The sequence below is a fragment of the Rhinoderma darwinii genome, unplaced genomic scaffold, assembly GCF_050947455.1.
Source record: "Rhinoderma darwinii isolate aRhiDar2 unplaced genomic scaffold, aRhiDar2.hap1 Scaffold_70, whole genome shotgun sequence".
Lineage (NCBI taxonomy): Eukaryota > Metazoa > Chordata > Amphibia > Anura > Rhinodermatidae > Rhinoderma > Rhinoderma darwinii.
The window spans coordinates 656,783-684,557 of NW_027464260.1; the positions used below are offsets into that span (position 1 = coordinate 656,783).

The window sequence follows — 27,775 nt, forward strand, 5'->3', positions numbered from 1 at the left end:
GAAAAATGCGGGCATCCGCAGAGCTTCCATAGGACCCGATGTCCACGATGGTAAAGCACAAATTACAGTCCGACAAGGCCAGCAAGACTATGGAAAAAAACTGCTTGTAGTTGAAGTATCGAGACCCAAAGTGGGGGGGGGGGTTTGGACACGGATGTGCTTCCCATCCAGTGCACCAATACAGTGGGGAAATTGAGTGTTGGTTTCAAACTGCTGGGCTATTCGAAGCCAGTGTTGGGCCGTAGGCTGAGGGATCACGCTGCTCTTCAATCTCAGCCACAGGACCACACAGGTTGCTGGGACAATGCCGGAAATAGTGGACACTCCAAGAAGGAATTCGAAATGAAGGGAATGGTAGCTATTGCCAGTCGCCAAAAATCTAAAGGAAATCAGGAAAACAAACCACAAAGCCAACATGTTAGGTAGGACATGAAGCACCTAAAACAGTGTGTAACCTGGATAACGAAACAGCACATACCGTAAGGTGACAAGGAGACGCTCCTCTGGGGAAATACAGCGCCGCATGTTGGTGTCCTGATAGGTTATTCCAGGCCGAACCAGCTCCAGCAGCATATCAAAGGCAGGCACAGACAGGCGGCAAAAGGAGCAAAAATTTTTCGGGTGACGACGGAGGTCAGCAAAGAGGGTATGAAAATGCCCTTTAGAGGTGCGTTGGGCCACTATTGGGTGAACCCACATCCTACCTGATCTCCGCCGGTGTGGCCATAGAATGCTACCGCGTTGGCCAAACCTCCGGGATACCATCCATGCTAATAGGACACGGGCCAGAGAGCTAGGTGGCATCAATGCAGTGTGGCATACAAAGTAACCGCAAATACTGGTTTGAACACTGGGTTGCACCAAAAGCACACAAATGAAGAAACACAGGTGCACACATCAAGCAGGGGTGTTGCTTTCTTGGCCTTTTTGTATGCTGGCGTAAACAGAACAGCTGCGTGCGTTTTTTACACGCGCAGGAAAAACGCATGTCTTACGCGCGTAATACACACACACATGGTTAAAATACGCATGGCACACGCTGCTGACATGCGCGCAAAACGCTGCGTTTTTTGCGCGCGCAAAAACGCAACGTTCGTCTGAATCTGCCCTATATGATATAAAAAAAGAGAGTGTATTTGCAAAATCCCTATTACTGAAAAAAAAAGTAAACCAATATATATTAGCCCATAATGGACAAGATTGTGGTATGCGATGTGAGCATTTACTGATGCATATGCCGAATGTGCACTGCAAATGCAGTGTGAATGGACCTTTAGACAACCTTTTTACACAACCCCTCAGTTGGGTAAAGCAGAAATCCAGTGTAAGGAGCGACTCTACCTTTGCAGGACTTTTCATATTTGTGTCTTACACTGACGTCCGATTTGCTGTCCGATTCCCCCATTGATAACAGCAGATTGTGGTAGGAGCTCAACAGAAGGCCCCCTGTGGTTAGCATATTGCTAAGGTTGTCCTTAACCCCTTCCTGCTCCGCTCATTACTATTACAACAAGCTGAGCAAATTGTTCGTGCTCAGCTCAGTAACAGTATGGTGCAGGTGAAATCCAGCGCCATTCCCAACCCCCGACACATTTATGAGTTGTGATACCTGCTGTATCGTACAGCAGTTATCACAGCTCATACCTCGGGGATCGATAGCAGTGGTTTACGCCGATTGACCCCTTAAATGCGGCGCTCAATAGCAATCACCAAAACTTAAGGGGTTACAACGCCATCGGCGACCTTGCGACGCAATTGCAGGGTGTCGATGGTTGCTATGGTAACCGGAGAACTAATAATAGCCACTGGGTCTGCCATCTGCAGAAGGCGATTACATAAGTATTGTAAGATATTATAACAGCGATCGGACAGTTGGACCTTTGGGGTCCAGTGGTGGTGGTGGTGGTTACTTGTTGTTGCTGTATCTTGGACCGTTTATGGGTCAGTTTAGTGGTACTTTTTAGTCCATGTGTCCTTAGGACATGTTTATTATGTCATCACGAACTTGAGGTTTGTGTCCCATATTTTTTGTGAAGGTTTTTTCTTTAGTAGTGTATCTAGCCTTATAGGGGATGTTGTTCCCAGTAAAATATCTTTTTGTGCCACTTGGGAAATCTCTCTACTTTGTGACTTTTGCCTGATCAAACCGAGTTGTGATACATTGTTTGCACCATATAAATAACTATATATTTGAAATTGTGTATTTTCTGACCACCACTGCAATCCTTTGTTTTAGATTATTTTAACTGTTTTTATGAGATTATATTATATTATCTGTATATATTGCACTAATAAAGATATTTTGTTATTGACCATGTGTCGTTTTGCTATATGGTTTTGTGGTATACATTTGTAGGTATTTGACAGGTATAATACCCTGCAACACATAAGTATTGTAGGATATTATAACAGCGATCGGACTGTTGGACCTTCAAGTCCCTAGTGAGACGAAAAAAAAAAGTACACATTTTTTTTAGACAAAAATAAAAAAGTAAGAATTTAAAGTAATAAATTTAAAACTCACCCTTTTTCCATTATCAAGAACTTAATTATTAGAAAAAATAAATAAACTATACGAATTGGCATCGCCGCATCCGTAATGGTCTGAACTATAAAAATATTATGTAATTTATCCAATGCAGTGAACGCCATAAAAAGAAATAATAAAAAACGATACCAGAATTGCTATGTTTTTGGTCATCAAAATTTTTTTTTATAAAAAGTGATCAAAAAGTTGCATGTATCCAAAAATGGTACAAATAAAAAGAAATATAGCTCGAATTGCAAAAAACAAGCCCTCATACAGCTCTATCGACCAAAAAATAAATAAAAAATGTATGGTCCTCAGAATGTGGCAACAGAAAAAATACATTCTCTTTACAAAATAAATGTTATTGTGCAAATAGTTGTAAAACATAAAAAAGCAATATAAATTTGGTATCGCCAGAATCGTACTGACCCGCAGAATAAAGTAAATATGTCAATTAGGCCGGATTTACACGAGCGTGTGTGTTTTGCGCGCGCAAAAAACGCTGCGTTTTGCGCGCGCAAAAGGCATTTGACAGCTCCGTGTGTCATCCGTGTATGATGCGCGGCTGCGTGATTTTCACGCAGCCGCCATCATAGAGATGAGGTAGTCGACGCCCGTCACTGTCCAAGGTGCTGAAAGAGCTAACTGATCGGCAGTAACTCTTTCAGCACCCTCATCAGTGAATGCCGATCACAATATACACCAACCTGTGAATAAAAAAAGACGTTCAAACTTACCATGAACTGCCTGCTTCCTCCAGTCCGGTCTCCCGGCCGTTGCCTTGGTGACGCCTCCCTCTCTTGTCATCCGGCCCCACCTCCCAGGATGACGCGGCAGGCCATGAGACCGCTGCAGCCTGTGATTGGCTGCAGCCTGTGCTTGGCCTGTGATTGGCTGCAGCTGTCACTTGGCCTGAATTGTCATCCCGGGAGGTCGGACTGGAGGAAGGAGCCGGGACTTATCGGTAAGTCCGAACTTCTGTGTTTTTTTACACGTATATGTATATTGTGATCGAAAGTCACTGTCCATGGTGCTGAAACAGTTTAAGTCTTTGAGCACCGTGGGCAGTGACTGTCTCCTGACGTCGCGTACCCGAACATTTTTTGCCGGGTTCGGTCAAAACGAGTTCGGCCGAACCCGGTGAAGTTCGGTGCGCTCATCTCTAATTTGACACTCCGTTTGGATGTTTGTAACCAGAAAAGCACGTGGTGCTTTTCTGTTTACATTCATCCTTTTGACAGCACTTGCGTGATTTTCGCGCATGCAACGCAGGACCGTCCGTGTGGCATGCGTTGTTTTCACGCACCCATTGAAGTCAATGGGTGCGTGTTGCGTGAAAAACGCAAGAATATAGAACATGTCGTGAGTTTTACGCAACGCACTCACGCAGCGCAAAATTCACGCATCGTCTAAACAGCCCCATAGACTATTATAGGTGCGTACGACACGCGTGAAAAGCACGCGCGTCGCACGCGCATATAATACGCTCGTGTAAATGAGGCCTAATAGTGCATGGTGAACGCTGTAAAAAAAAGAATAAAAAACAATAGCAGAATTGCTGTTTTTTAGTCACCACGCTTCTCAAAAAATAGAATAAAAAGTGATCAAAAAGTTCCATGTATCCAAAAATGGTACCGGTAAAAACTACAGATTGTCCTGCAAAAAATAAGCCCTCACACTGCTCTGTCACAAAAAAGAAGTTATGGCTCTCAGAATATGGCGACACAAAATGTGCATAGTGCAATCCAAAAGGGGGATAAGATCGGGCACCATTTATCAGTGTGACACAGGCCACAGAACTGCGGATTATTATTTATTTACCACATTATTATATCCTCTTATTATATACTGATGTACTCCGCACAGTTTACATATGCCCCCAGATTATAAACTGAAATACCAGCAAAACCCCAAACAGAAAAATTACTGAGCAAAATCTGTGCTTCATAAACCAAATGGCGCTCCCGCCATTCTGAACCCTTCAGTGTGCCCAAACAGCAGATCCACATCCACATATATGGCATTGCCATACCCGGGAGAAACGGCTTAACAGTTTATGATGTATTTGTCTTCAGGGACACAAGCTGGGTATAACATATTGTGCACTAAAATGGCATATCAGCGGAAAATCCACTGCACATTTTTCTAGTAAAAATAGTAGTATTGGGTCATACTCACTGCACCCCTTAATAAATGCCTTGAGGGGTATATTTTAAAAAATGGGGTCACTTCTTGGAAGTTTGTTTTACTATTTGACCTCAGAGCCCTGCAATTGGGGCAAACTATGGAAAAATCACTAACATAGACCTCAAATGTGCATAGTGCTCTTTCACTCCTATCATCTAACACCAATCCAGCAAAATCTGCGCTCCTACAGCCAAATGGCGCTCCTTCTCTTCAGAGCCCTGCCGTGTGCCCAAACAGCTGTTTAGGGCCACATATGGGATATTGCTGTACTCAGGAGAAATTTAGTAAAAAATTGTGTGGTGTTTTTTTCTCCAATTACCCCTTGTAAAAATAAAACATTTAGAGCTAAAACAGCAATGTTTCGGGAAAAATTTAATTTGTAATTTTCACTGCCTAATTCTAATAAAATCTATGAAACAGCATTGGGGTCAAAATATTCACTACCACCCTACAGCTGCATGCCAAACAGGGTACCTGCCATTCTGAGCCCTGCCGTATGTCCAAATAGCAGTTTATGACAACATATGGGGTATTATGCTACTTGAGAGAACTTGGTTTACAAATGTTGGTGTTCTTTTTCTCTTTCATTCTTTGTGAAAATGAAAAATTTTTAGATTTTACTTTCTATGACCTAATTTCAATAAATTCAGCAAAACACCTGTGGGGTTAAAATGCTCACTATACCGTTAGATGAATTACTTGGGAGTGTAGATCCGAAATGGTGTCTTTTTGGGGATGTTTCCTTTGTTTTGGCACCACAAGACCTCTTCAAACATGACATAGTGCCTAAAATATATTCTAATAAAAAGGAGGCCCCAAAATCTAGTAGGTGCTCCTTTGCTTCTGAGGCCTGTGCTTCAGTCCACTAGGGCCACATGTGGGACATTTTTAAAATCTGCAGAATCTGAACAATAAATATTGAGTTAAGTTTCTCTGGTAAAACCTTCTGAGTTACAGAAAAAAAAATGGATTATAATGGAATTTCTTTAAAAAATATATATATATTTGTAAATTTCACCTCCAAAATGTTAACTAGTAACTATTTTGTTTTGTATTACTATCTGTCTTAGAAGCAGATACACTCAAATTTAGAAAAATCTAAATTTTTTAAAAATTTCTCTAAATGTAGGTGTTTTTCACAAATAAACACTAAAGGTATTGACCAAATTTTACCACTAACATAAAGTACAATGTGTCACGAGAAAAAATTCTCAGAATCGCTTGGATAAAGAATAGCATTCCAAAGTTATTACCAGATAAAGAGACACAGGTCAGATTTGAAAAATGGTGTCTGAGCCTTAAGGCCCAAACTAGGCAGCGTCATTAAGAGGTTAAAGTGGTTTTACATCTCATAAAGTGGGGGAATACAATTAGGATATGCCATCACTTTCTGATCGTGGAGTTCTGACTGCCATGACTACTTGATGTTTAGTAAAGCCAATCCCTGTCTTTACAGTTTACCAAATGGGCCATCAATGGTCTAAGAAATGACCCAGATGAAGAGACTATGAAGAAATTCTTCGGTTCTCTTGACTATAAATGCAGCAGAGATTGTGGTATCCATATAATGCAGCCATTTTTAATGAATACATATGGTTGTTGGCCTTCTACCCTCTCTGGTAGGCCTATGATATATATAATTTACGCTGCATTCGTTCACATCAGGTACGACCGTCTTGTCTCAGGATGTCTCGATCGATTCTTACCCCCTCTATTACCTTTCCAGGACATGGTTCATGAGGTAATGGCTGCCCACAGCTGTTCTGATACCTATTACAAGCTGGTAGGGGAATTGTGAAGCAGTATGTATTCAGGATTGTAAGGAGTAAGAGGGCTGAGCACAGGAGATGCAGCATGTAGCGTGTTCTTACTGGTGCACAGTCACATCCTCTAATGGGGTTTTTTATTAAAAGTCAAAATTAAAATGATGTATTTTCAGATAATATAAATTATTTCCCCCATGTCACACAGACAGAAATGATCATTTATCACCTATAAAGAATTCATCAGAGTACGTTCCCATTAAAAACTACAATTTCATTTATTTTCAATAAAAAAATTCTCTATACAGTAAAGCAATTGATGAAAATACCCGGAAAAAATTAGCGCTCACAGATCACACTAAACTTTTCTAGAGGTACAAATCATACAATATCATCAAATTCATATTCCCAATACAAGTTATAATAACCTGAATAAGATTATCACTATCTCCCTGCTGTGTGCACTGATGTTCTCTAAAAAGAGTCCCATATTAGTTTGCAGGTTAAGAGAAGTATAAATCAATAGGTAACATACCCCAGGTGGATCTGCAGCGCTACCCCAACGTACGTTACGCTTCAGCTTCGTCAGGAGAGTGAAATGATAATTTATCAGATGTTCAGCAGCTGCAGATCCTTACAGATTGTAATAACTATACACACACTAAACCGACTGTGAGAGATGAACATTACAAGTTCTATGCACCACGAGTGACCCATATGCCCGACTTGTATCATATATTATGGGATTTAATTCTATTCCTGAGCTGTAATCTTGGCAGTGCTGGGTAAGAGTCTGACCACAGACAAACATTATGAATATAGAAATTGCATTAAAAATGTACATAAAAATCAAACAATAAAATGAATGGTGAAGCCATACTGATATATGTAAATGATAAGTGTGGTCATAAAAGCAGCTCACACCGGGTATATCTATTGTGATGTCACTACTATAAAAAATTATAGTAAATCCCTATTGAAATATGCAAATTATTGGTGTGGTCATAAAAGCAGCTCACACCAGGTATAGCTATTGTGATGTCACAGAGCGTAGGTATATACTATGGTGCTGGCCACAGATCTGTCACTCATCAGTTGGATGTGACCGGTAAGTTCTCTACCAATGCTACATCTGTACTTCTCGCTAATCCATTTCTTTTATTAGGAACATTGAATTATTCAATTTCTAGAAGATATTGTGTGATAGTGGTAGTAATATGGTATTAGTATTAGTGTGCAATTAAATTCTGAGCTTGGTGGTTTAAGTGGCTTGTGAACTAAGTGGAGTTCTAAAACCGGATTGTGTTGCTGTACTTCTGTATTGTGTTGCTGTATTTCTGTGTTTGTGAATCTGTTTTGATTGCTAGCAAATAGAAGATAGCAAAAACTCACACAATTTAAAAAAAAAATTTGTAAATTTTTTTTTTTTTTTCCCTTGCAGATTCGTTCCAGCTGAACAGCTGACGAGGGGGAAGGGGTTAACTGGACACAGGTGGTATAAATTAGTCAGCAGACCTCATTTTGAGCTTGCTCTTTCTGAGCTTGGTGGTTTAAGTGGCTTGTGAACTAAGTGGAGTTCTAAAACCGGAGTTGAAAAGAGGAGTTGAAGCCCCAGTAAGTACTCTTCTTTTTCTTTGACAATTATTCGCTGTTTTGGTGTAACTTGGATAATGGATAGCAAGATTGGAGGTTTTCTTCAGTGCACAGTTTGTCATATGTATACACGACTGGAGCCGGAGTTCCAGGGTGAATATCTCTGTGGCAGATGTGAGCATGTTGTTCACCTGGAAGCTCGTATTAGAGATCTGGAGGAGCAGAATGCAACACTGAGGAGGATAGACAATTTTGAGCGGAGCTTGCTGCTCACAGAGCATGCAGTTAGTGGGTTAGAACTGGAGGGTGAAGACATGGGTGAGCAGGATCAGGTAAGTAGCTGGGTTAATGTAGTTAGGGGCAGTAGAAAGGGGTCAAAGACAAGGAAGGCCGATCCGGTTTCTGGTATTCCAAGCAAAATTGCCAGGTTGGGTGATGATGCGAGGGTGTCAGTCTCAGAAAAGGCAGCCCTAGTGGATACTGATCTCCCTAACAGCCGGGAGAACAGCCCAGCTAGTAGTCGGCGGGATGGTAATGCAGGCAAGCCAAGACAATTGATAGTCGTAGGGGATTCTATAATCAGGAAGACGGATAGAATAATTTGTCGCCAAGACCGCCTCAACCGAATGGTTTGCTGTCTCCCTGGTGCCAGGGTTCGGCATGTGGTGGAACGGGTGGACAAATTGCTGGGAGGGGCTGGTGATGATCCAGCTGTCGTGGTCCATGTCGGTACCAACGACAGAATAAATGGTAGGTGGAGGAGCCTTAAGAATAATTTTAAAGAACTAGGCTACAAGCTGAAGGGAAGGACCTCCAAGGTTGTATTCTCAGGAATACTGCCTGTGCCATGCGCATCACAGGAAAGACAGCGGGAGCTTAGGGAGTTAAATGCATGGCTGAAGTCTTGGTGTAGAGGAGAAGGATTTGGGTTCCTAGAGCACTGGGCTGACTTTTCATTGGGGTACAAACTGTATTCTGCAGATGATTTGCACCTAAATGGAAGGGGGTCCGCTGTGCTGGGGGAGAGAATTCTAGCTGGGGTGGCGGAGTTTTTAAACTAGGGCTGAGGAGGGAGGTCAATGTAGAAAAAAAAGGGGTAGCCAGGTTAGAGAGGGGTCAGACTATATTGGTGGGGGGAGAAACAGAATGTGGGGAGAGGACTAGACAACAAGATAAGGAGATCCTTTCGTTACAAAACATCAGTGTAAATAAAAAGGACCGATTAATGTCAAATCACATTTCTGATAATAAAAGTGAAAAACTGACAGGCAAGTTAAAGTGTATGTTCACAAATGCCAGAAGTCTAGCAAGCAAAATGGGGGAGCTGGAGGCCTTGATACTGGAAGAAAATATAGATATAGTTGGTGTTGCTGAAACATGGCTGGACTCTTCACATGACTGGGCTGTAAATCTACAGGGTTTTACACTTTTTCGTAAAGACAGGACAAATAGGAAAGGTGGTGGTGTATGTCTGTATGTGAGAAGTGATATGAAGGCGAGTGTGAAAGAGACAATAGTGGGTGAAGACTGTGAGGAGGTTGAAACCTTGTGGGTGGAACTAGAAAGGGAGGTGATCACTGAAAAAATTACTTTTGGTGTAATCTATAGACCCCCCAATATAACTGAGGAGATGGAAGGTCAGATATATAAACAGATGGAGCGGGCTGCACAGGCGGGTACTGTAGTGATAATGGGAGATTTTAATTTCCGGGATATTAATTGGTGTCATGGTTCGGCTTCAACTGCAAAGGGGAGACATTTCCTCAACCTGTTGCAGGAAAATTTTATGGGCCAGTTTGTGGAAGACCCGACTAGAGGTGAAGCTCTGTTGGATCTGGTCATTTCTAATAATGCAGATCTTGTTGGGAATGTCAATGTTCGTGAAAACCTCGGTAACAGTGATCATAATATAGTTACATTTTACCTATACTGTAAAAAACAAACGCAGGCTGGGAGGGCAAAAACATTTAATTTTAAGAAAGCCAATTTCCCCAGGATGAGGGCTGCAATTCAGGATATAGACTGGGAAGAACAAATGTCAAATAATGGAACAAATGATAAATGGGAGATTTTCAAATCTACTTTGAGTTATTATAGTGCAAAATTTATTCCTACAGGTAATAAGTATAAACGACTCAAATTAAACCCCACATGGCTTACACCTTCTGTGAAAGGGGCAATACATGACAAAAAAAGGGCATTTAAAAAATACAAATCTGAGGGTACAGCTGTAGCCTTTGTAAAATATAAAGAGCTTAATAAAATCTGTAAAAATGTAATAAAATTAGCAAAAATACAAAATGAAAGGCAGGTGGCCAAGGATAGTAAAACAAATCCTAAAAAATTCTTCAAGCATATAAATGCAAAAAAGCCAAGGTCTGAACATGTAGGACCCCTAGATAATGGTAATGGGGAGTTGATCACAGGGGATCAAGAGAAGGCAGAGTTACTAAATGGGTTCTTTAGCTCTGTATATACAACAGAAGAAAGAGCAGCTGATGTAGCCGGTGCCAGTGCTGTTAATATATCAGTTGATATACTGAATTGGATGAATGTAGAGATGGTCCAAGCTAAATTAAATAAAATAAATGTGCACAAGGCTCCGGGACCAGATGGGTTACACCCTAGAATTCTTAAAGAGCTTAGTTCAGTTATTTCTGTCCCCCTTTTCATAATATTCAGAGAATCTCTAGTGACTGGTATAGTGCCAAGGGACTGGCGCAGGGCAAATGTGGTGCCTATTTTCAAAAAGGGCTCTAGGTCTTCCCCGGGTAATTATAGACCAGTAAGCTTAACATCCATCGTGGGGAAAATGTTTGAGGGGCTATTGAGGGACTATATACAGGATTATGTGACAATAAATAGCATTATAAGTGACAGCCAGCACGGTTTTACTAAGGACAGAAGTTGTCAAACTAACCTAATCTGTTTTTATGAAGAGGTGAGCAGAAGTCTAGACAGAGGGGCCGCTGTGGATTTAGTGTTTTTAGACTTTGCAAAGGCATTTGACACTGTCCCCCATAGACGCCTAATGGGTAAATTAAGGACTATAGGTTTAGAAAATATAGTTTGTAATTGGATTGAGAATTGGCTCAAGGACCGTATCCAGAGGGTTGTGGTCAATGATTCCTTCTCTGAATGGTCCCCGGTTATAAGTGGTGTACCCCAGGGTTCAGTGCTGGGACCACTATTATTCAACTTATTTATTAATGATATAGAGGAAGGGATTAATAGCACTATTTCTATTTTTGCAGATGACACCAAGCTATGTAATATAGTTCAGACTATGGAAGATGTTCATGAATTACAGGCAGATTTAAACAAACTAAGTGTTTGGGCGTCCACTTGGCAAATGAAGTTTAATGTAGATAAATGTAAAGTTATGCATCTTGGTACCAACAACCTGCATGCATCATATGTCCTAGGGGGCGCTACACTGGCGGATTCACTTGTTGAGAAGGATCTGGGTGTACTTGTAAATCATAAACTCAATAACAGCATGCAGTGTCAATCAGCTGCTTCAAAGGCCAGCAGGATATTGTCGTGTATTAAAAGAGGCATGGACTCGCGGGACAGGGATGTAATAATGCCACTTTACAAAGCATTAGTGAGGCCTCATCTAGAATATGCAGTTCAGTTCTGGGCTCCAGTTCATAGAAAGGATGCCCTGGAGTTGGAAAAAATACAAAGAAGAGCAACGAAGCTAATAAGGGGCATGGAGAATTTAAGTTATGAGGAAAGATTGAAAGAATTAAACCTATTTAGCCTCAAAATACGTCTGAAAAAAAAGCCTTGAATACGTCGGCAAACATCTGCCCATTCATTTCAATGGGTTTGCCGATGTACTGTGCCGACGACCTGTAATTTTAAAATTTAAAATTTTAAAATAACAGCCTCGTCAAAGAAGTGCAGGACACTTCTTGGGACGTAATTGGAGCCGTTTTTCATTGAATCCAATGAAGAACAGCTCCAAATTACGTCCGTAATTGACGCCTCGCAAAATGCGAGTACGAGCAATTACGTCTGAAATGCAGGAGCTGTTTTCTCCTGAAAACAGCTCCGTAATTTCAGCCATAACTGACGTTATCGTGTGCACATACCCTAATAGAAATACTTTATCCTCTGTCAAGAAAATGATTGTGTCTTAGATTTACAGTAACAGAAATATCAGTGTGTCTGGTGTACAGAGTGCGGACCCACATCATGGAACTCCACCAGTCTCATCTTCTAAAATGTCAATAGAAACCCTATTCAAATAAATACTATTTGCAGAAAATGAATTGTTGAGGGAACATTCAGACTACACAGCCCAAGAAGTAGATATGATACCTAGATAATATATGATAAAGAAACCTATTGTCAGAGAAAACTTAAATATGGTGGTTGTCCTAAATTCCAGGGGGTTATATTCACTGATATGTATATTTTTGGTTGGCAGTTGGGGCAGTCTACAAGAGGATCCAGGACTATAAAACTATCACCGAGGGTCTCCGTCTGCCTCAAATTATTCCGGAAAGAATAAACTCCAATGCCTGTGAGTATTACTTATGTGGTTGAACCTATCGATTCCTTTATTTATCTCCATTGAGTCTAATGCAGTCACGTGGTCTAATTGTGTCCTGTGTTTTTTTCATTCTACAGTGGACGTCACCAGCCGCTTTGATCGGGTTTTTTGGTTTGGGGATCTCAATTTTCAACTAAAAGAGGACAGAAAAAACGTGGAATCTCTTCTGAAAAACATTAAAGGAAGAGATATGACCAGTCTCCTCAAACACGACCATCTGAATGAAGCCAAGAACAACGGTACAGTTACTAGTAGACAGATCTCTATCACTCCTCAGCCATTACCACATACACCTCAACAGATCAATACAAATCACTGTCATGATGGTTCATATGTTCCCCACATTCTTATATAGTCCTACATCTCTTGCACATGTTTTTAATACTGACATGTTTTTTTTTCTTTTAACTTAAGGGTCCATATTTGTAGGGTTTAAGGAGCACACCATTGAATTCCTTCCTACATACAAGTTCGACATTGGCACAGACACCTACGATACATCAGAAAAGCAGAGAATTCCATCATATACGGTAAGATATCTTATTTCCAGGTCTACAGAGCTAAAGAAACAATAGATGTCATGGATAGATTTTCAAACCTTAAATGCAAGAAAGTCTCAAAATTGATATTACTTAAATAAAATAGGCCGAAATGTTCAGTCTATGATGCTATGAGGTTTATAAATAAATGATAATATGATTGCACTGATGATATTTGTTATTTTCATGACCTCTACAGGACAGGGTGTTGTTTAAGAGCCAATACGAGGGAGATGTGCGAGTCCTGAGATACGACTCATGCCCTGTTTTGAAGACCTCAGACCACCGACCCGTTTTTGGCATCTTTGAAGTAAAGCTCAGACCTGGTTCAGATAAGTAAGTCATGTCCATGTTGTTGGTATGATCCTTTCAGTAGCCGCCATTACTACATGGGCCTTATAACAGAGCTCACACTTTGGGGCAGGTGGCTGTATACCTGGGTGACAGTACTGGAGTAATATAGGATGAGAAACGAAACAATTATTGTGTGGTTACCCGCTAACATTATCATATGTCTTACATCAGTATATTTCTGATTCCAGCATCCCATTGGCTGGTGGACGCTTTGACCGCAAGATCTATTTGAAGGGCATTAGGAGGTTAGGACAAAAAAAGTAGCTGCGTCTGTTCATGTCCTGACAGCACATAAGGTGAGAGCATTGTACTTGTCTAGTATGTTTGCTGTGAGAATGTTCTTCCACCTCTTAAGTCTTCCTCTGAATCTGTCATTTAATTTATCAACCAACATAAAGAAATTGTAAATAAGTAATTCTATCTTCTAGTTACATTTTCTTGTTTTCAGATATTTTTTTAATTTCTAAATGAAGGTTGTGGGTTTTAGAGGAAAACTGTAAGCATGTATATAGTATAATAGATTGGTGGGAATTTATTAAGACTGACGTTTCTTATACCGGTCTTAATATAAAAAAAACTTGGAGTAAAATGTGCCTAATTTATGAAAACGCCCGCACCTTAATAACTAATAATCCATGTTATTATGATAAATGTGTCGGCCGCTGATGGCTCTGCTCCTCCAGCTACTCTCTGTCCACTTTTTAGAAAAGTGCCGTAAGCGCAGAAACTACACAGATCACAATTTTTACCGCAAATTGTGACTTTTGTTCCGTTTATAACTTTTCTACATAAAAAAAACTGGCATAGAAAAGTAAAAAAATGTCCCCATTTGAAGTGTCTTAAAGAATCCTGCCACTAGGATGGATGGATAAACTGTATTTTATGGTGCATTAGCTTCTAAGCAAGCATGATAGATACAAGGAACATTGTTATGGATGTAAGACATTACTTGGCATCTTGCAGGACTCCTAAGGAACATTTACCATCTCAGGTGCATAAAACAATGATTCCACCTTTGTGAACATCAGAAAGTTCCTGTAACATCCTGAACAGCGCAGCTTTAGATCAAACCCATCGCTTGGATCAACCATCTTCAAGGTTTGTATGTGTAATCCGCAATAAAACATCTTCTATATTTTGTGCCTGCTAAGAAACACACATTAGTAGAGCATTAATAGCAAATATTTCTCTTGCAGCATAAACATAAATTCCGCGTTATATCTGGCGAGAACAGCGCTCCCTGTCACCGGAGGAGCCGCCATCGTTGCTGATAGAAAGAAAGGTAAGTTCCTCTAGATATGTCCTCTCTATATTTGTTAAGCAGCCTGAAAAATGAATATTTAATAGGGTTGTGCGCTTCTCCCCCCAGAGCAAGTCAGCAGATATCAACAGAACATCAACATCAATGCCAATAACAACCAAGGGCAGAACCCGCCATCTTACAAGTATCCCAATGGCGAGACTTAAAATTGTCTACATCTGTCACGGAAGAGACATCAGTGTGGTTATCGGGACATCAATGTCACCCAGAAGACCAGGCCCAGAACAGGAGAACATGTCATCTCTTCCTGTGTCTCTGGAATACAGATTTACCACCCCTTACTGACATTACAGTATATACTGGGACATATTCCATTGTTTTTGCTGGATCTTGTATTACCATCATCTTTACCATCTTATATTTTGATCAACAAAAACCATAAATAAATCTTTAACATCAATCCATAAGTGTGACTGGTATTTATTAGTGTGTTAAGTGCCCGGCTGCAACTTACCACGGTGTATACAATTCACTTAACCGACTCTTCACAGCGCTATTTGTGTGACATCGCGTTTAATCCAGTGGTAGGTGACAGGACATTGTAAAATATGTACACAAGAGAGAGAGTATGGAATGTGCCGCCATATGTACTGGATTAGATCATATGTCGTAAAAAAAGTGACAGGAGATGTAAAACAGTGATATATTTGATAGTTGTTTAACCCCTTAACGCTCAGCGACGTAATATTCCGTTGTGCTGACCATCCCATCCCGTTCGCGCTCAGCGATGGAATATTAAGTCGCGGGAGTAACGGCCATTTCGGTCGTCTTCCCGACACATACAGGAGCTGTGACAGCTGCTGTCTCGTACAGCAGTTGCCGCAGCTCCTACAGCGGGGACCGATCGCTGTGTCACCGCTGATTAATTCCTTAAAAGCCGCGGGTTCAATACTGAACGTGGCTTTTTAGGGGTTAAGCTACCATCGCAGGCCTGCTACACGATAGCGGCCGGCGATGGTGACTATGGCTACCGGACTCCTAACAATGGCGTCCGGCTATGCCATCGACGGAAGCCTAGTGGGTCCTGTCAGTGAGTAGCTGACTGCTCTAATACACTGCACTACGCATTTACTAAATAAAAGTTTTAAAAGTAATAAAAGTAAAAATCCCCCTTTTTCCCTTATCAGTCCTTTATTATTAATAAAAATAGATAAATAAACAAATAAACTATACATAATTGGTATCGCCGCGTCCGTAACGGCCTGAACTACAAAATTATTTCGTTATTTATCCCGCGCGGTGAACGCCGTAAAATAAAATAATAATAAACCGTACCAGAATCACAATTCTTTGGTCACTTCACCTCCCAAAAAATGGAATAAAAAGAGATCAAAAAGTCGCATGTACCTAAAAATGGTACTGATCGAAACTACAGTTCGTTACGCAAAAAATAAGTCCTCGCACGGCTTTATTGATTGAAAAATAAAAACGTTATGGCTCTTAGAATAAGGTAACACAAAAAGTGAATGATTGTTTACAAAATGTATTTTATTTTGCAAACTCCATAAGACATAAAAAAAACTATAAACATCTGGTATCGCCGTAATCGTATCGCCTCGCAGAATAAAGTGAATATGTCATTTATAGCGCACGGTGAACGCTGTAAAGAAAATAGAATAAAAAAACAATAGTAGAATTGCTGTTTTTTAGTCACCACGCCACTTAAAAATAGAATAAAAACTGATCAAAAAGCCACATGCACCCCAAGAAAACTACAATGAATTCCTCAAGGGGTCTAGTTTCCAAAATGGGGTCACTTTTGGCGGTTTTCTACTGTTTTGGCACCACAAGACCTCTTCAAACCGGACATGGTGCCTAATAAAAAAGAGGCCTCAAAATCCACTAGGTGCGCCTTTGCTTCTGAGGCCGGTGCTTCAGTCCATTACCACCCGAGGGCCACATGTGGGATATTTCTCAAAACTGCAGAATCTGGGCAATAAATATTAAGTTGCGTTTCTCTGATAAAACCTTTTGTGTTATAAAAAAAAATGGTATAAAAAGGATTTTCTGACAAAATAAAATAAAAATGCAAATTTCACCTCTACTTTGCTCTAAATTCCCGTGAAACACCTAAAGGGTTCATAAACTTTCTAAATGCTGTTGTGAATACTTTGAGGGGTCTAGTTTCTGAAATGGGGTGTTTGATAGGGGTGTCTAATATATGGGCCCCTCAAAGCAACTTTAAAACTGAACTGTAACCTAAAAAAAAAATTAAATGAGTCAATACTTCGCTTCTTACATTATACCGATAATGAGCCGTGCCCACTCCAAGATGACCCCAGTTTTGACCGTTTGTATAAACAGAAACCCCTATTAGACCGTTTCAGCGACTGGTTTTCCCAATCATACACCCCCGAGAAGTGTATTTCTATTGATCCTTGGTACATTTTAAAGGGAAGCTTCAATTCCGCCAGTACCTGCCGGGTAAGAGGGCAAGGTATGGTGCGAAGATGTATAAGCTGTGTGAGAGTGCATCAGGGTATACGTACAAATTTAGGATATATGAAGGGAAGGACACCAGTATTCAGCCCCCAGAATGCCCCCCCCCTTTTTTAATGCAAACATTTTTGGGATTTGGTCCACCCACTGCTGGACCAGGGTTACCAACTCTACCTGGATAATTTTTATACCAGCATCACACTCTTCAAGTGCCTCGCTTCCAGAAGTCCTGCGGCATGCGGCACCGCTAGAAGAAATCTGAGAGGCTTCCCTAAGACTCTGCTTGGCAAACACCCAGAAGGGGTGAGAGCAAGGCACAATCCAGCAGCAACAGATTGTGTGTCAAGTACAAGACAAGAGAGATATCCTTGTATTGACAACAATACATGCCCACACCAGTACCCATGTACCTGTACGAGGTACCAGTACAGAGACCCCCAAACCAGACTGCTTCCTGGACTACAATAGGTACATGGGAGGAGTGGACTTGTCAGATCAAGCCCTGAAGCCCTACAGCGCCATGCGGTGTGGTATAAGAAGCTGGCCGTGCACATCATACAGATGGCATTATACAATGCGTACGTGCTACGTCGATGTACAGCCCAGAGGGGAACTTTCCTGGAATTTCAAGAGGTGGTTATCAAGAAACAAATTGTTAGGGACCAGGAAGGGGGAGCACCCAGTACTTCTGGAAGCGAGGCCACACGCATCGTACCAGGGCAACACTTTCCAGGAGAAGTTCCCCAAACTGGCAAGAAGGGAAAAAGTCAAAAGAGGTGCAAAGTCTGTTATAAGAGTGGGATAAGGGAGGACACAATATATCAATGTGACACGTTTCCTGAAAAACTAAGGCTCTGTATGAAAGAGTGTTTTAAAATGTATCATACATCACTTGATTTTTAATCTACCCCAGTTTTACTTACCCTGATGCACTCCGCACAACTTATCCCCCTCATCTTTCCCTTCTGAGCCCTTCTGTGTGTCCAGGCAGCAGATAACAGCCACATGTAGGGTATTGCCATACCCGTAAGAACCCACATTACAGTTTATGGGGTGTATGTCTCCGGTCAAAATGCTCACTACACCTCTAAAAGAATGCCTTAAGGGTGTCGTTTTTAAAACGGGGTCACTTCTCGGGGGTTTCAACTGTACTGGTACCTCAGGGGCTTCTGCATACATGACTTCGCACCAGAAAATCCCCAGTAGGCCAAATGGTGGTCCTTTCCTTCTGTGCCCTACCATGGGCCCAAACAGCAGTTTATCACCACAAATGGGATATTGCCACACTCAGAACAAATTTGGCAACAAAATGGACCCTTTTTTTTTGCTTGTGAAAATAAGAAATTTTTAGCTAAAACTACATATTATTGGGAAAAAAGTAATTTTGTTTTAATTCCCTGCCCAATTCAAATAAGTTCTGTGAAGAAACTATGGGGTCTAAATGGTCACATTACCCATAAATGAATTCCTTGAGGGGTGTAGTTTCCAAAATGGGGTCACTTCTGGTGGGTTTCTATTGCTTTGATACCTCTGGGGCTCTGCAAATGCGACATGGCACCTGAAATCCAATCCAGCAAAATCTGGACTCCAAAGAACAAATAGCGCTCTTTTCCTTCTGAGCCCTCCTATGGACCCAAACGGCAGTTTATCAGCACAAATGGGGTATTGCTGCACTCAGGACAAATTGGGCAACAAAATGGAGTATTTTATTTCTTGTGAAAATAAGAAATTTTGAGCTAAAACTACATATAATTGGAAAAAAATATTATTTTTTTTAATTCCCAGCCCAATTCAAATAAGTTCGGTGAAGAAACTATGGGGTCTAAATATTCACATTACCCATAAATTAATTCCTTGAGTGGTGTAGTTTCCAAAATGGGGTCACTTCTGGTGGGTTTCCATTGATTTGATACCTCTGGGGCTCTGCAAATGCGACATGGCACCCAAAAACCAATTCAGCAAAATCTGAACTCCGAAGAACACACAGCGCTTCTTCCCTTCTGAGGCCTCCCATGGGCCCAAACGGCAGTTTATCGCCACAAATGGGGTATTGCTGCCCTCAGTAGAAATTGGGCAACAAAATGGGGTGTTTTGTTCCCTGTGAAAATAAGAAATTTTGATGAAAAATTTAATTTTATTGGAAAAAATTTCATTTTTTAAATTTCACAGCCCAATTCAAATACGTGCCGTGTAAAAACTGTGGGGTCAAAATGGTAACAACAACCATAAATTAATTTATTGAGGGGTGTAGTTTCCGAAATGGGGTCACTTTTGGGGGATTCCTACTGTTTTGGTACCTCAACACCTCTTCAAACCTGGCATGATGCCTAAAATATATTCTAATAAAAAAAGAGGCCTCAAAATGCACCAGGTGCTTCTTTGCTTCTGCGGCTTGTGTTTTATTCCACGAGCGCAGTAGAGCCACATGTGGGACATTTCTAAAAACTGCAGAATCTGGACAATACATATTTAGTAATGTTTCTCTGGTAAAACCTTCTGTGTTACAGAAAAAAATTGAATACAACTGAAATTCAGCAAGAAAAATGAAATGTGCAAATTTCACCTCCACTTTGCTTTTTTTTCTGTCAAATGCCTAAAGGGTTAAATAAACTTTCTAAATGCTGTTTTGAATACTTTGAGGGGTCTAGTTTTCAAAATGGGGTGTTTTATGGGGGTTTCTAATACACAGGCCCCTCAAAGCCATTTCGAAACCGAACAGGTACCTTAAAAAAAAAGCCTTTTGAAATTTTCTTAAATATATGAGAAATTTATGTTCTAAGCCTACTAACGTCCAAGAAAAATAAAAGAATGTTCAAAAAACAATGCCAATCTAAAGTAGACATATGGGAAATGTGAACTAGTAACTATTTTAAGTGGTATAACCATCTGTTTTACAAGCAGATGCACTTAAGTTCTGAAAAATGCTATTTTTTATAAATTTTCTCTAAATTTTGCAATTTTTCACCAATAAACACTGAATATATCGTCCAAATTTCACCACTAACATAAAGCCCAATGTCTCACGAGAAAACAATCTCAGAATCGCTTGCATAGGTTTAAGCATTCCGATGTTATTACCACATAAAGTGAAATATGTCAGATTTGAAAAATGGACTCTGAGCCTTAAGGCCCAAACTAGGCTGCGTCCTTAAGGGGTTAAACTTCAGTTCCATAAAATTTTATTTTGGACTCTCTTTACAAGCGGAGACAAACACATTAAGCAGGGAAGCCGCTAGGGTGACACAATCCCCACGGATCTCCTATCAACTCATCAGGAAACAAGTTGAGTCTCCATAGATAAGATGTCAATGTGCTCTTGAACGACATTTGGTTGCGTCTTCCGGTGACCATATGAATTTACAATATGAACAGTGAAAGTAATTTTATTGTGTAAAAAGTTGTAAAACATAGAAAAGTTCTATAAATTAGGTATCGCCGGAATCGGACTAACCCGCAGAATAAAGGTAACATGTAATTTATAACGCATGGTGAACGCTGTATAAAAAAACCTAAAAAAACTATGGCAGAATTTGCTGTTTTTTGATCACCTTGCCTCCCCAAAAAAGGATAACAAGTGATCAAAAAATTGCATGTACACCAAAATGGTACCAATAATAACTGCAGCTCATCCCGCAAAAATCAGCCCACATACCAATACGTTTATGAAAAAATAAAATTAGTTATGGCTCCAATAAGTCAGGAAAAAAATATATGCAGTTGTGCTGGCCCGAGGGGAACATTTCCTCTGTTTCAAGTGGCGATTTATCAAGGCCCTAAAATTAGGGAAACAGGAAGGGGAGGGCCCAAACATATCTGCTGGAAGCGAGGGTGCCCGAATTATACCAGGACAACACTTCACAGCAAAATTCCCCAAACTGCATGGATGTCCATAGGATGTCCAAACAGGTAAGTCTTCTCAGTCGTCTTACAACAGCCTATATTCTCTCTCGTTTCTCTACTTATTGTAGGATCACTCTCTACTTTTCCTATTTAACCTCAGAGGCCATACTATGGATTGTTTAACAGATAAATTGAGGATCTTAATCTGGCGTCATTTATTAATATATAAATAAATGTAATTGTGTTTTCTTGTAGGCGGAAATGGGAGATAAAATTACAGGAGACCCTTGGTTCGCACTACGTGCTATACCACTCATCCGGGCTCGGAGTCCTGTATCTCACCATCTTTATTAGACGGGAACTGATCTGGTTCTGCTCAGGTGTGATTCACTTTCTTACATCTACATTCTGTGTCCTGATTATAGGAATAAACTATTGTGTTATTTAGTCATTAGAATTAGACGCTTGACAGCTCCACTCTCAGATTCTTCACTATATGGAGTATTGGAGATCTGAGAGCTGATTCCAGAGTTACAAAGTGTAATATAATGTTTAGTAATATTTCCAGCGTTTAAGAGGAAATTATCTATGTTTCATTGATGCATGTGGTACTATTACCACTGACCCTTCTCCTTGTGTTTCTTATACAGAGGTAGAGCACACCCATGTAACAACCAGGCTATTCCACCATGTAAAAACTAAAGGAGCTTTGGGTGTTGCCTTCACCGTCTTTGGAACATCTTTCCTGTTTATTAATTCCCATATGAAATGTAAGTATGTCCGATATTAATATGTGACTATGTACAGTTTTACTGTGTATAAAAGTGCTGCTGTTTAATAATAAACTGAAATATATTATATAATATGAAGAGATCTGTACTATTATTGTTTGGGTGCAAAATGAAAGGTTCTTCGGCCATTTGTTCAAACTTTTTCTAATCCATCAAACTTATTCTATGTAATGAGAGGAGAGTAATAGTGGATGGATAAACGACCTAATGTCCTCTACAGACCGCTATAGAAATTCATTATCCTCTATCAAAAACATTATTAGTCGATATAGAGTACCAGAAATATCAGTGCGAGTGAGAACCAGATCATGGAACTCCACCAGTCTCCTCTTCTGAAATGTCAAAAGATGAATTTAGATGGAATTCCCATTTAACTATAAACTATTTGCAGACCACACAACCTAAGAAGTAGAAACCTAGATCAGATCAGATAAAGAAACCTAGATTATATTGTCAAAGAAAATGAAAATGTGGTGGTTGTCCCAATTCCAGGAGGTCTCATTTACTAATATGCATATGTTTTGTTGGCTGTTAGGGCAGTCAAAAAAGGATCAAGGACTACAAGACCATAACCGAGGGTCTCCGTCTGCGTCAAATTATTCCGGAAATAATAAACTCCAATGCCTGTGAGTATTACTTATATGGTTGAACCTTTGGATTTCTTTATTTCTCTATTTATCTCCATCGAGTCTAATGCAGTCATGTGACCTAATTGTGTCATCTGTTTATTTGATTCTACAGTGGACGTCACCAGCCGCTTTGATCGAGTTTTTTGGTTTGGGGATCTCAATTTCCAACTAAAAGAGGACAGAAAAACCTGTGGAATCTCTTCTGCAGAACATCAAAGGAAGAGATATGTCCAGTCTCCTCAAACACGACCGTCTGAATGACGCCAAGAACAACGGTACAGTTACTAGTAGACAGATCTCTATCACTCCTCAGCCATTACCACATACACCTCAACAGATCAATACAAATCACTGTCATGATGGTGGATATGTTCACCACATTCCTATATAGTCCTACAATCATCAGTTCCACATGTTTTTAATGCAAATACTTTTTTTTGTCCTTTCAACTCAAGGGTCCATATTTGTAGGGTTTAAGGAGAACACCATTGAATTCCTTCCTACCTATAAGTTTGACATTGGCACAGACACCTATGATACATCAGAAAAGCAGAGAATTCAATCATACACGGTAAGATATCTTTTTTTTTTGGTCTTCAGAGCTAAAGAAACAATAGACAATAAATTCCATGAAGTATCGCCCGGGTTTGTAAGTTTAAGCTGTGTGGATCAAGAGCAAGACAAATCCTCTAAATAAAGGACCACCACAGCAGCTACCCATCATTAACCCATGATATAATGATAATAAAGTCTTAATATTTGGCAATTTAAATAAATTGGGCCCAGAATTTATCTATATGATGCAATGTAGTAAATAAAAAATGTATAATATGATTTCACTGATATGTTATCTTCATGACCTCTACAGGACAGGGTGTTGTATAAGAGCCAATGTGAGGGAGATGTGCGAGTCCTGAGATACGACTCTTGCCCTCTTTTAAAAACATCAGACCACCGACCCGTGTATGGCATCTTTGAAGTAAAGCTCAGGCCTGGTTCAGATAAGTCATGCTTTCCTCCATGCTGATATGATCCTCTCAGTAGCCGCCATTACTACATGGGCCTTATAGCCAGAGCTCACACTAGGGGGCAGGTGGCTGTATACCTGGGTGACAGCACTGGAGGATTATATGATGCCAAGCTAAACAATTATTGTGTGGTTACCCGCTAACATTATCATATGTCTTACATCAATATATTTCTCATTCCAGCATCCCCTTGGCTGGTGGACGATTTGACCGCAAGGTCTATTTAATGGGTATTAGGAGGAAGTGCCAAAAAACTTAGCTGCCTGTGTTCATGTCCTTACAGCACATAAGGTAAGAGCATTGTAATTGCTAATTATGTTTTTGTGAGAATCTTCATCCACTTCTTAGGTCTTCCTTTCTACTATATTAGAATTGTTCCTCTTAGTCCCATAAACATTAAATGGGGCGGTGGGTGCATACTCGACCGCTGCTCCATTCAAGCTCCTCCTCACTTTGAGGGGGGGCGGTGCAGTAAGGATGAATGAGGAGTTCAGGATCCCCATTCTCGGGATTAGTGGGGGTCCCAGTTGAAAGTATTTATGTAATATTATATAATTTGTTTTTTAAGGAAAAGTCACGTTGACATTACTTGGCATCTTGCAGGACTCCTAAGGAACATTTACCATCTCAGGTGGATAAAACAACAATCCAACCTTTGTGAACATCAGAAAGTTCCTATAACATCCTGAGCAGCGCAGCTCAAGATCAAACCGACTACTCGGATCAACCATCTTTAAGGTTCGTAGTATGACCCCCAGGACCATTTAGGGAAAATCCACATTAAAACATCTTCTCTATTTTGTGCCTGCTAAGAAACACACATTAGTAGAGCATTAATAGCAAATATTTCTCTTGCAGCATAAACACCAATTCCGTCGTACATGTGGCGAGAACAGCGCTCCCTGTCACCGGAGGAGCCGCCTATGTTACTGATAGAAAGGTAAGTTTCTCTAGATGTGTCCTCTCTATATTTGTCATGCAGCCTGAATGATCCATATTTAATAAGATTTTGTGCTTCTCCACCCAGAACAAGTCAGCAGATATCAACATAACATCAACACCAATGCCAATAAGAACCGATGGCAGAACCCGCCATCTTACAAGTATTCCAATGCCAGACTTAAAATGTCTACATCTGTCACAGACGAGACATAAGTGTGGTTATCGGGGCATCAATGTCACCCAGAAGACCAGGCCCAGAACAGGAGAACATGTCATCTCTTCCTGTGTCTCTGGAATACAGATTTTCCACCCCTTCCTGATACTACAGTATACACTGGGACATATTCCATTGTTTTTGCTGGATCTTGTATAACATCATCTTTACCATCTTATATTTTGATCCACAAAAACCTTAAATAAAACGTAAACATCATTCGATGAGTGTGACTGGTATCATTAGTGCAGCAAATTGATCAAAACTGTCTAACAGTATAACTGTCCTTATTGCCCGTAGCAACCAATCAGAGCTCAGCTTTCATTTCTTAGCCTGGTGTCACGGTCACAGGGTATGTGGACCCACTAGGCCGCTCTGCCGTAGCGGGGAGGCAGCTGACCAGGTCACAGTCTATACGAAAGTCAATAGCAGATAGCAATGCTTGGGTACCTGAACTAGTCCAGGCGGTGGCTGTGGCTTCAGCACGGATGGAGGCTGGTGCGGCAGGTAGCGCCAGATGTGGCGAGCAGTATCCGATGTAGCAGAAGACCCTGGACGTGGCAGAAGACACCGGACGTGGCAAACAACACTGGACGTGGCAAACGACACTGGACGTGGCAAACGACAGCAGGTGCAATAGACACGACTCCAAAACTGGTAGGCACAGGAACAAGAACAATACGGAATACAGGAACAGGTAACAGGGCACGGGTAACAACTGGAACGAGGAAACACTAAGGGACTGTTTGCGAGACAGACTGGGATAGACTAACAACGCTCAGGCAAGGATCAGAAGGCCTGGGGCCTTCTTATAGACAAGGAAATCATGGCACTTTGGGTACCTGAACTAGTCCAGAGGGTGGCTGTGGCTTCAGCATGGACGGAGGCGGGTGCGGCAGGTAGCGCCAGACGTGGCGGGCAGTATCCGATGTAGCAGAGGACACTGGACGTGGCAGAAGACACGATGTGGCAGAAGACACTGTACGTGGCAGAAGACACTGGACGTGGCAAACGACACTGGACGTGGCAAACGACAGCAGGTGCAGTAGACATGACTCCAACACTGGTAGGCACAGGAACAAGAACAATACGGAATACAGGAACGGGTAACAGGGCACGGGTAACAACTGGAACGGGGAAACACTAAGGGACCATTTGCGAGACAGACTGGAATAGACTAACAATGCTCAGGCAAGGATCAGAGGGCCTGGGGCCTTCTTATAGACCAGGAAATCATGGCAGTTGATGATGATGACGGAGTGGAAGTGAGCACTGGCGTCTCCTAGGAACCATGGCTGCGGGCGTCGGGAGGTGAGTAACCCCGACGGCCCGTGGCCATGGATGCTACACCTCGTCTGAATAAAAGAAAGCTGTGCTGTGATTGGATGCAATACGTGTATTCAATTAACTTAATGGACCCTTCACAACACACCGGGGGGAAGTTTATTAACTTTTCTATGTCAGTTTACTGGTGTAAAAAAGGTGCAAATACATGGACAGCCAGAAATGCACCGAATTTAATAATAGGCCTCTGCGACTCTTATTATATTAGGCACATCTTTCTACAACTACCTGTATATTAAGACTGGAGTATAATATTCGTTCTCTCACGGTCAACGCTGTAAAAACTAAACTCCACAAACAATGAAGGAATCGCTATTTTTTTCCCAATCCACTCCACAACTGAAATTTTTAGTTTCCCACTATATTACATGGTACAATAAATAGTGCCATGAAAATCTACAAAAAAAAAAATTGCCTTTATACGGCTATATCGGTGGAAAAATTTAAAAGCTATGGCTTTTGGAATGGGTGGAGGAGAGTACTAAAGTGAAAATCCGAAAAACGGCTGCGGCTGGTAGGGGTTAATTCATGAAGCTGGTGGGCTTCATACATAAGAATATAATGTTTGGTGGCAGCCATTGGATGATGAGGACGTAAGACATTTGTACATCCCTTAAGCACTTCTTCATCGTCAGTAAAGTCGCTCCCTGTCTTTACAGTTTAACAAATGGGCCAGCAATGGTCTTAGGAGTGACCCGGATGAAGGGGCCAAGCTGGAACATGTAGAAATAAAGAAAAATGAGTAAGCAGGCTCACCACACTTCCTTGTCGGTGCTTGTAGTTAAAATCCAACCAACCAATCCTGAATGCTAAATGGTAACTTTCTGAGAATCCATATGATATGATCAGTGATTCATTACTAAACATCGTTATATCTATATTCTAATGCAGAACATAAGATTTCATAGATATTTAGTAAGTCACTTTTCTAAACCTTTAGGAAATCTCGTTTCCAGCTGCATTATCCAGAACTAGAGATGAGCGAACCGGGACAATCGAACCCGGTTTCGGTCCGAACTTCCGAAAAAGTTCGGTTCGCAGCGAATACGAACTTCACCGGGTTCGGCCAAACCCGTTTTGACCGAACCCGGCTACATTTTGGCGCCTGCCACATGTTACATCTAAAATGGAGGATTTCACAAGATTACCTGACATCAGGCTACCCCATAATGCCTTGACAAACCTAAAGTTCGGAGTCTGACACACCAAAATAATTTAAAACAAACGTTTCTTTATTAAATACATCTAAAAAATAACATGAATTAAAAACAGAGATGAATTCCACAGTGCAGAAAGACAACCAGATCACAAGTATGTAATATATCCAAATATATGGGTGTTGGGCGACACTGTTAAGATACAGAAATGCAAAGATACATCAGTGGTATATTACATTTATATGATGTGCATATTCTGTTACATAGCCAGCATGAAAAAATAATAAGTAGCAGCAGAAAAGAGGGGCTATTCAGCAGCAGGACAGCTCTGTATATCTATCTACAGAAACAAGGTAGAATCAGAATAGATGTAAATTACAGCGTGTATTGAAATGTAAATACCCCTGATAAGAGCCAGACAAAGAGACCAGTATTCATACTATGCACACAAATTACGCACACAAAATATATGGCTCAGCTTGACCCCATAAATGAAGAGCACAAAGCAAAATCAGAGCTGTGGCTGTGTTGTCAGCCACA

The 27,775-nt window shown here is 40.8% G+C and overlaps 1 protein-coding gene across 1 annotated transcript; it reads left to right on the forward strand.

The window, feature by feature from the left end:
* Positions 1-415: 415 nt before the first annotated feature.
* Positions 416-15,251, forward strand: LOC142728948 (phosphatidylinositol polyphosphate 5-phosphatase type IV-like). The gene is made up of 9 exons (XM_075849195.1): positions 416-422; positions 12,512-12,607; positions 12,715-12,876; positions 13,052-13,167; positions 13,376-13,512; positions 13,719-13,826; positions 14,494-14,628; positions 14,727-14,812; positions 14,900-15,251. Exons 1-6 carry the CDS (start codon positions 416-418, stop codon positions 13,792-13,794), a joined length of 594 nt encoding a protein of 197 aa, XP_075705310.1. The 3' UTR covers positions 13,795-13,826; positions 14,494-14,628; positions 14,727-14,812; positions 14,900-15,251.
* Positions 15,252-27,775: the final 12,524 nt, after the last annotated feature.

Excerpts from the sequence above, each read along its gene's own strand:
- LOC142728948 (XM_075849195.1), top strand. Across the intron at positions 12,877-13,051 it reads GAATGAAGCCAAGAACAACG|GGTCCATATTTGTAGGGTTT; the intron begins GTACAGTTACTA and ends TTTTAACTTAAG. Across the intron at positions 13,513-13,718 it reads CTCAGACCTGGTTCAGATAA|CATCCCATTGGCTGGTGGAC; the intron begins GTAAGTCATGTC and ends TTCTGATTCCAG.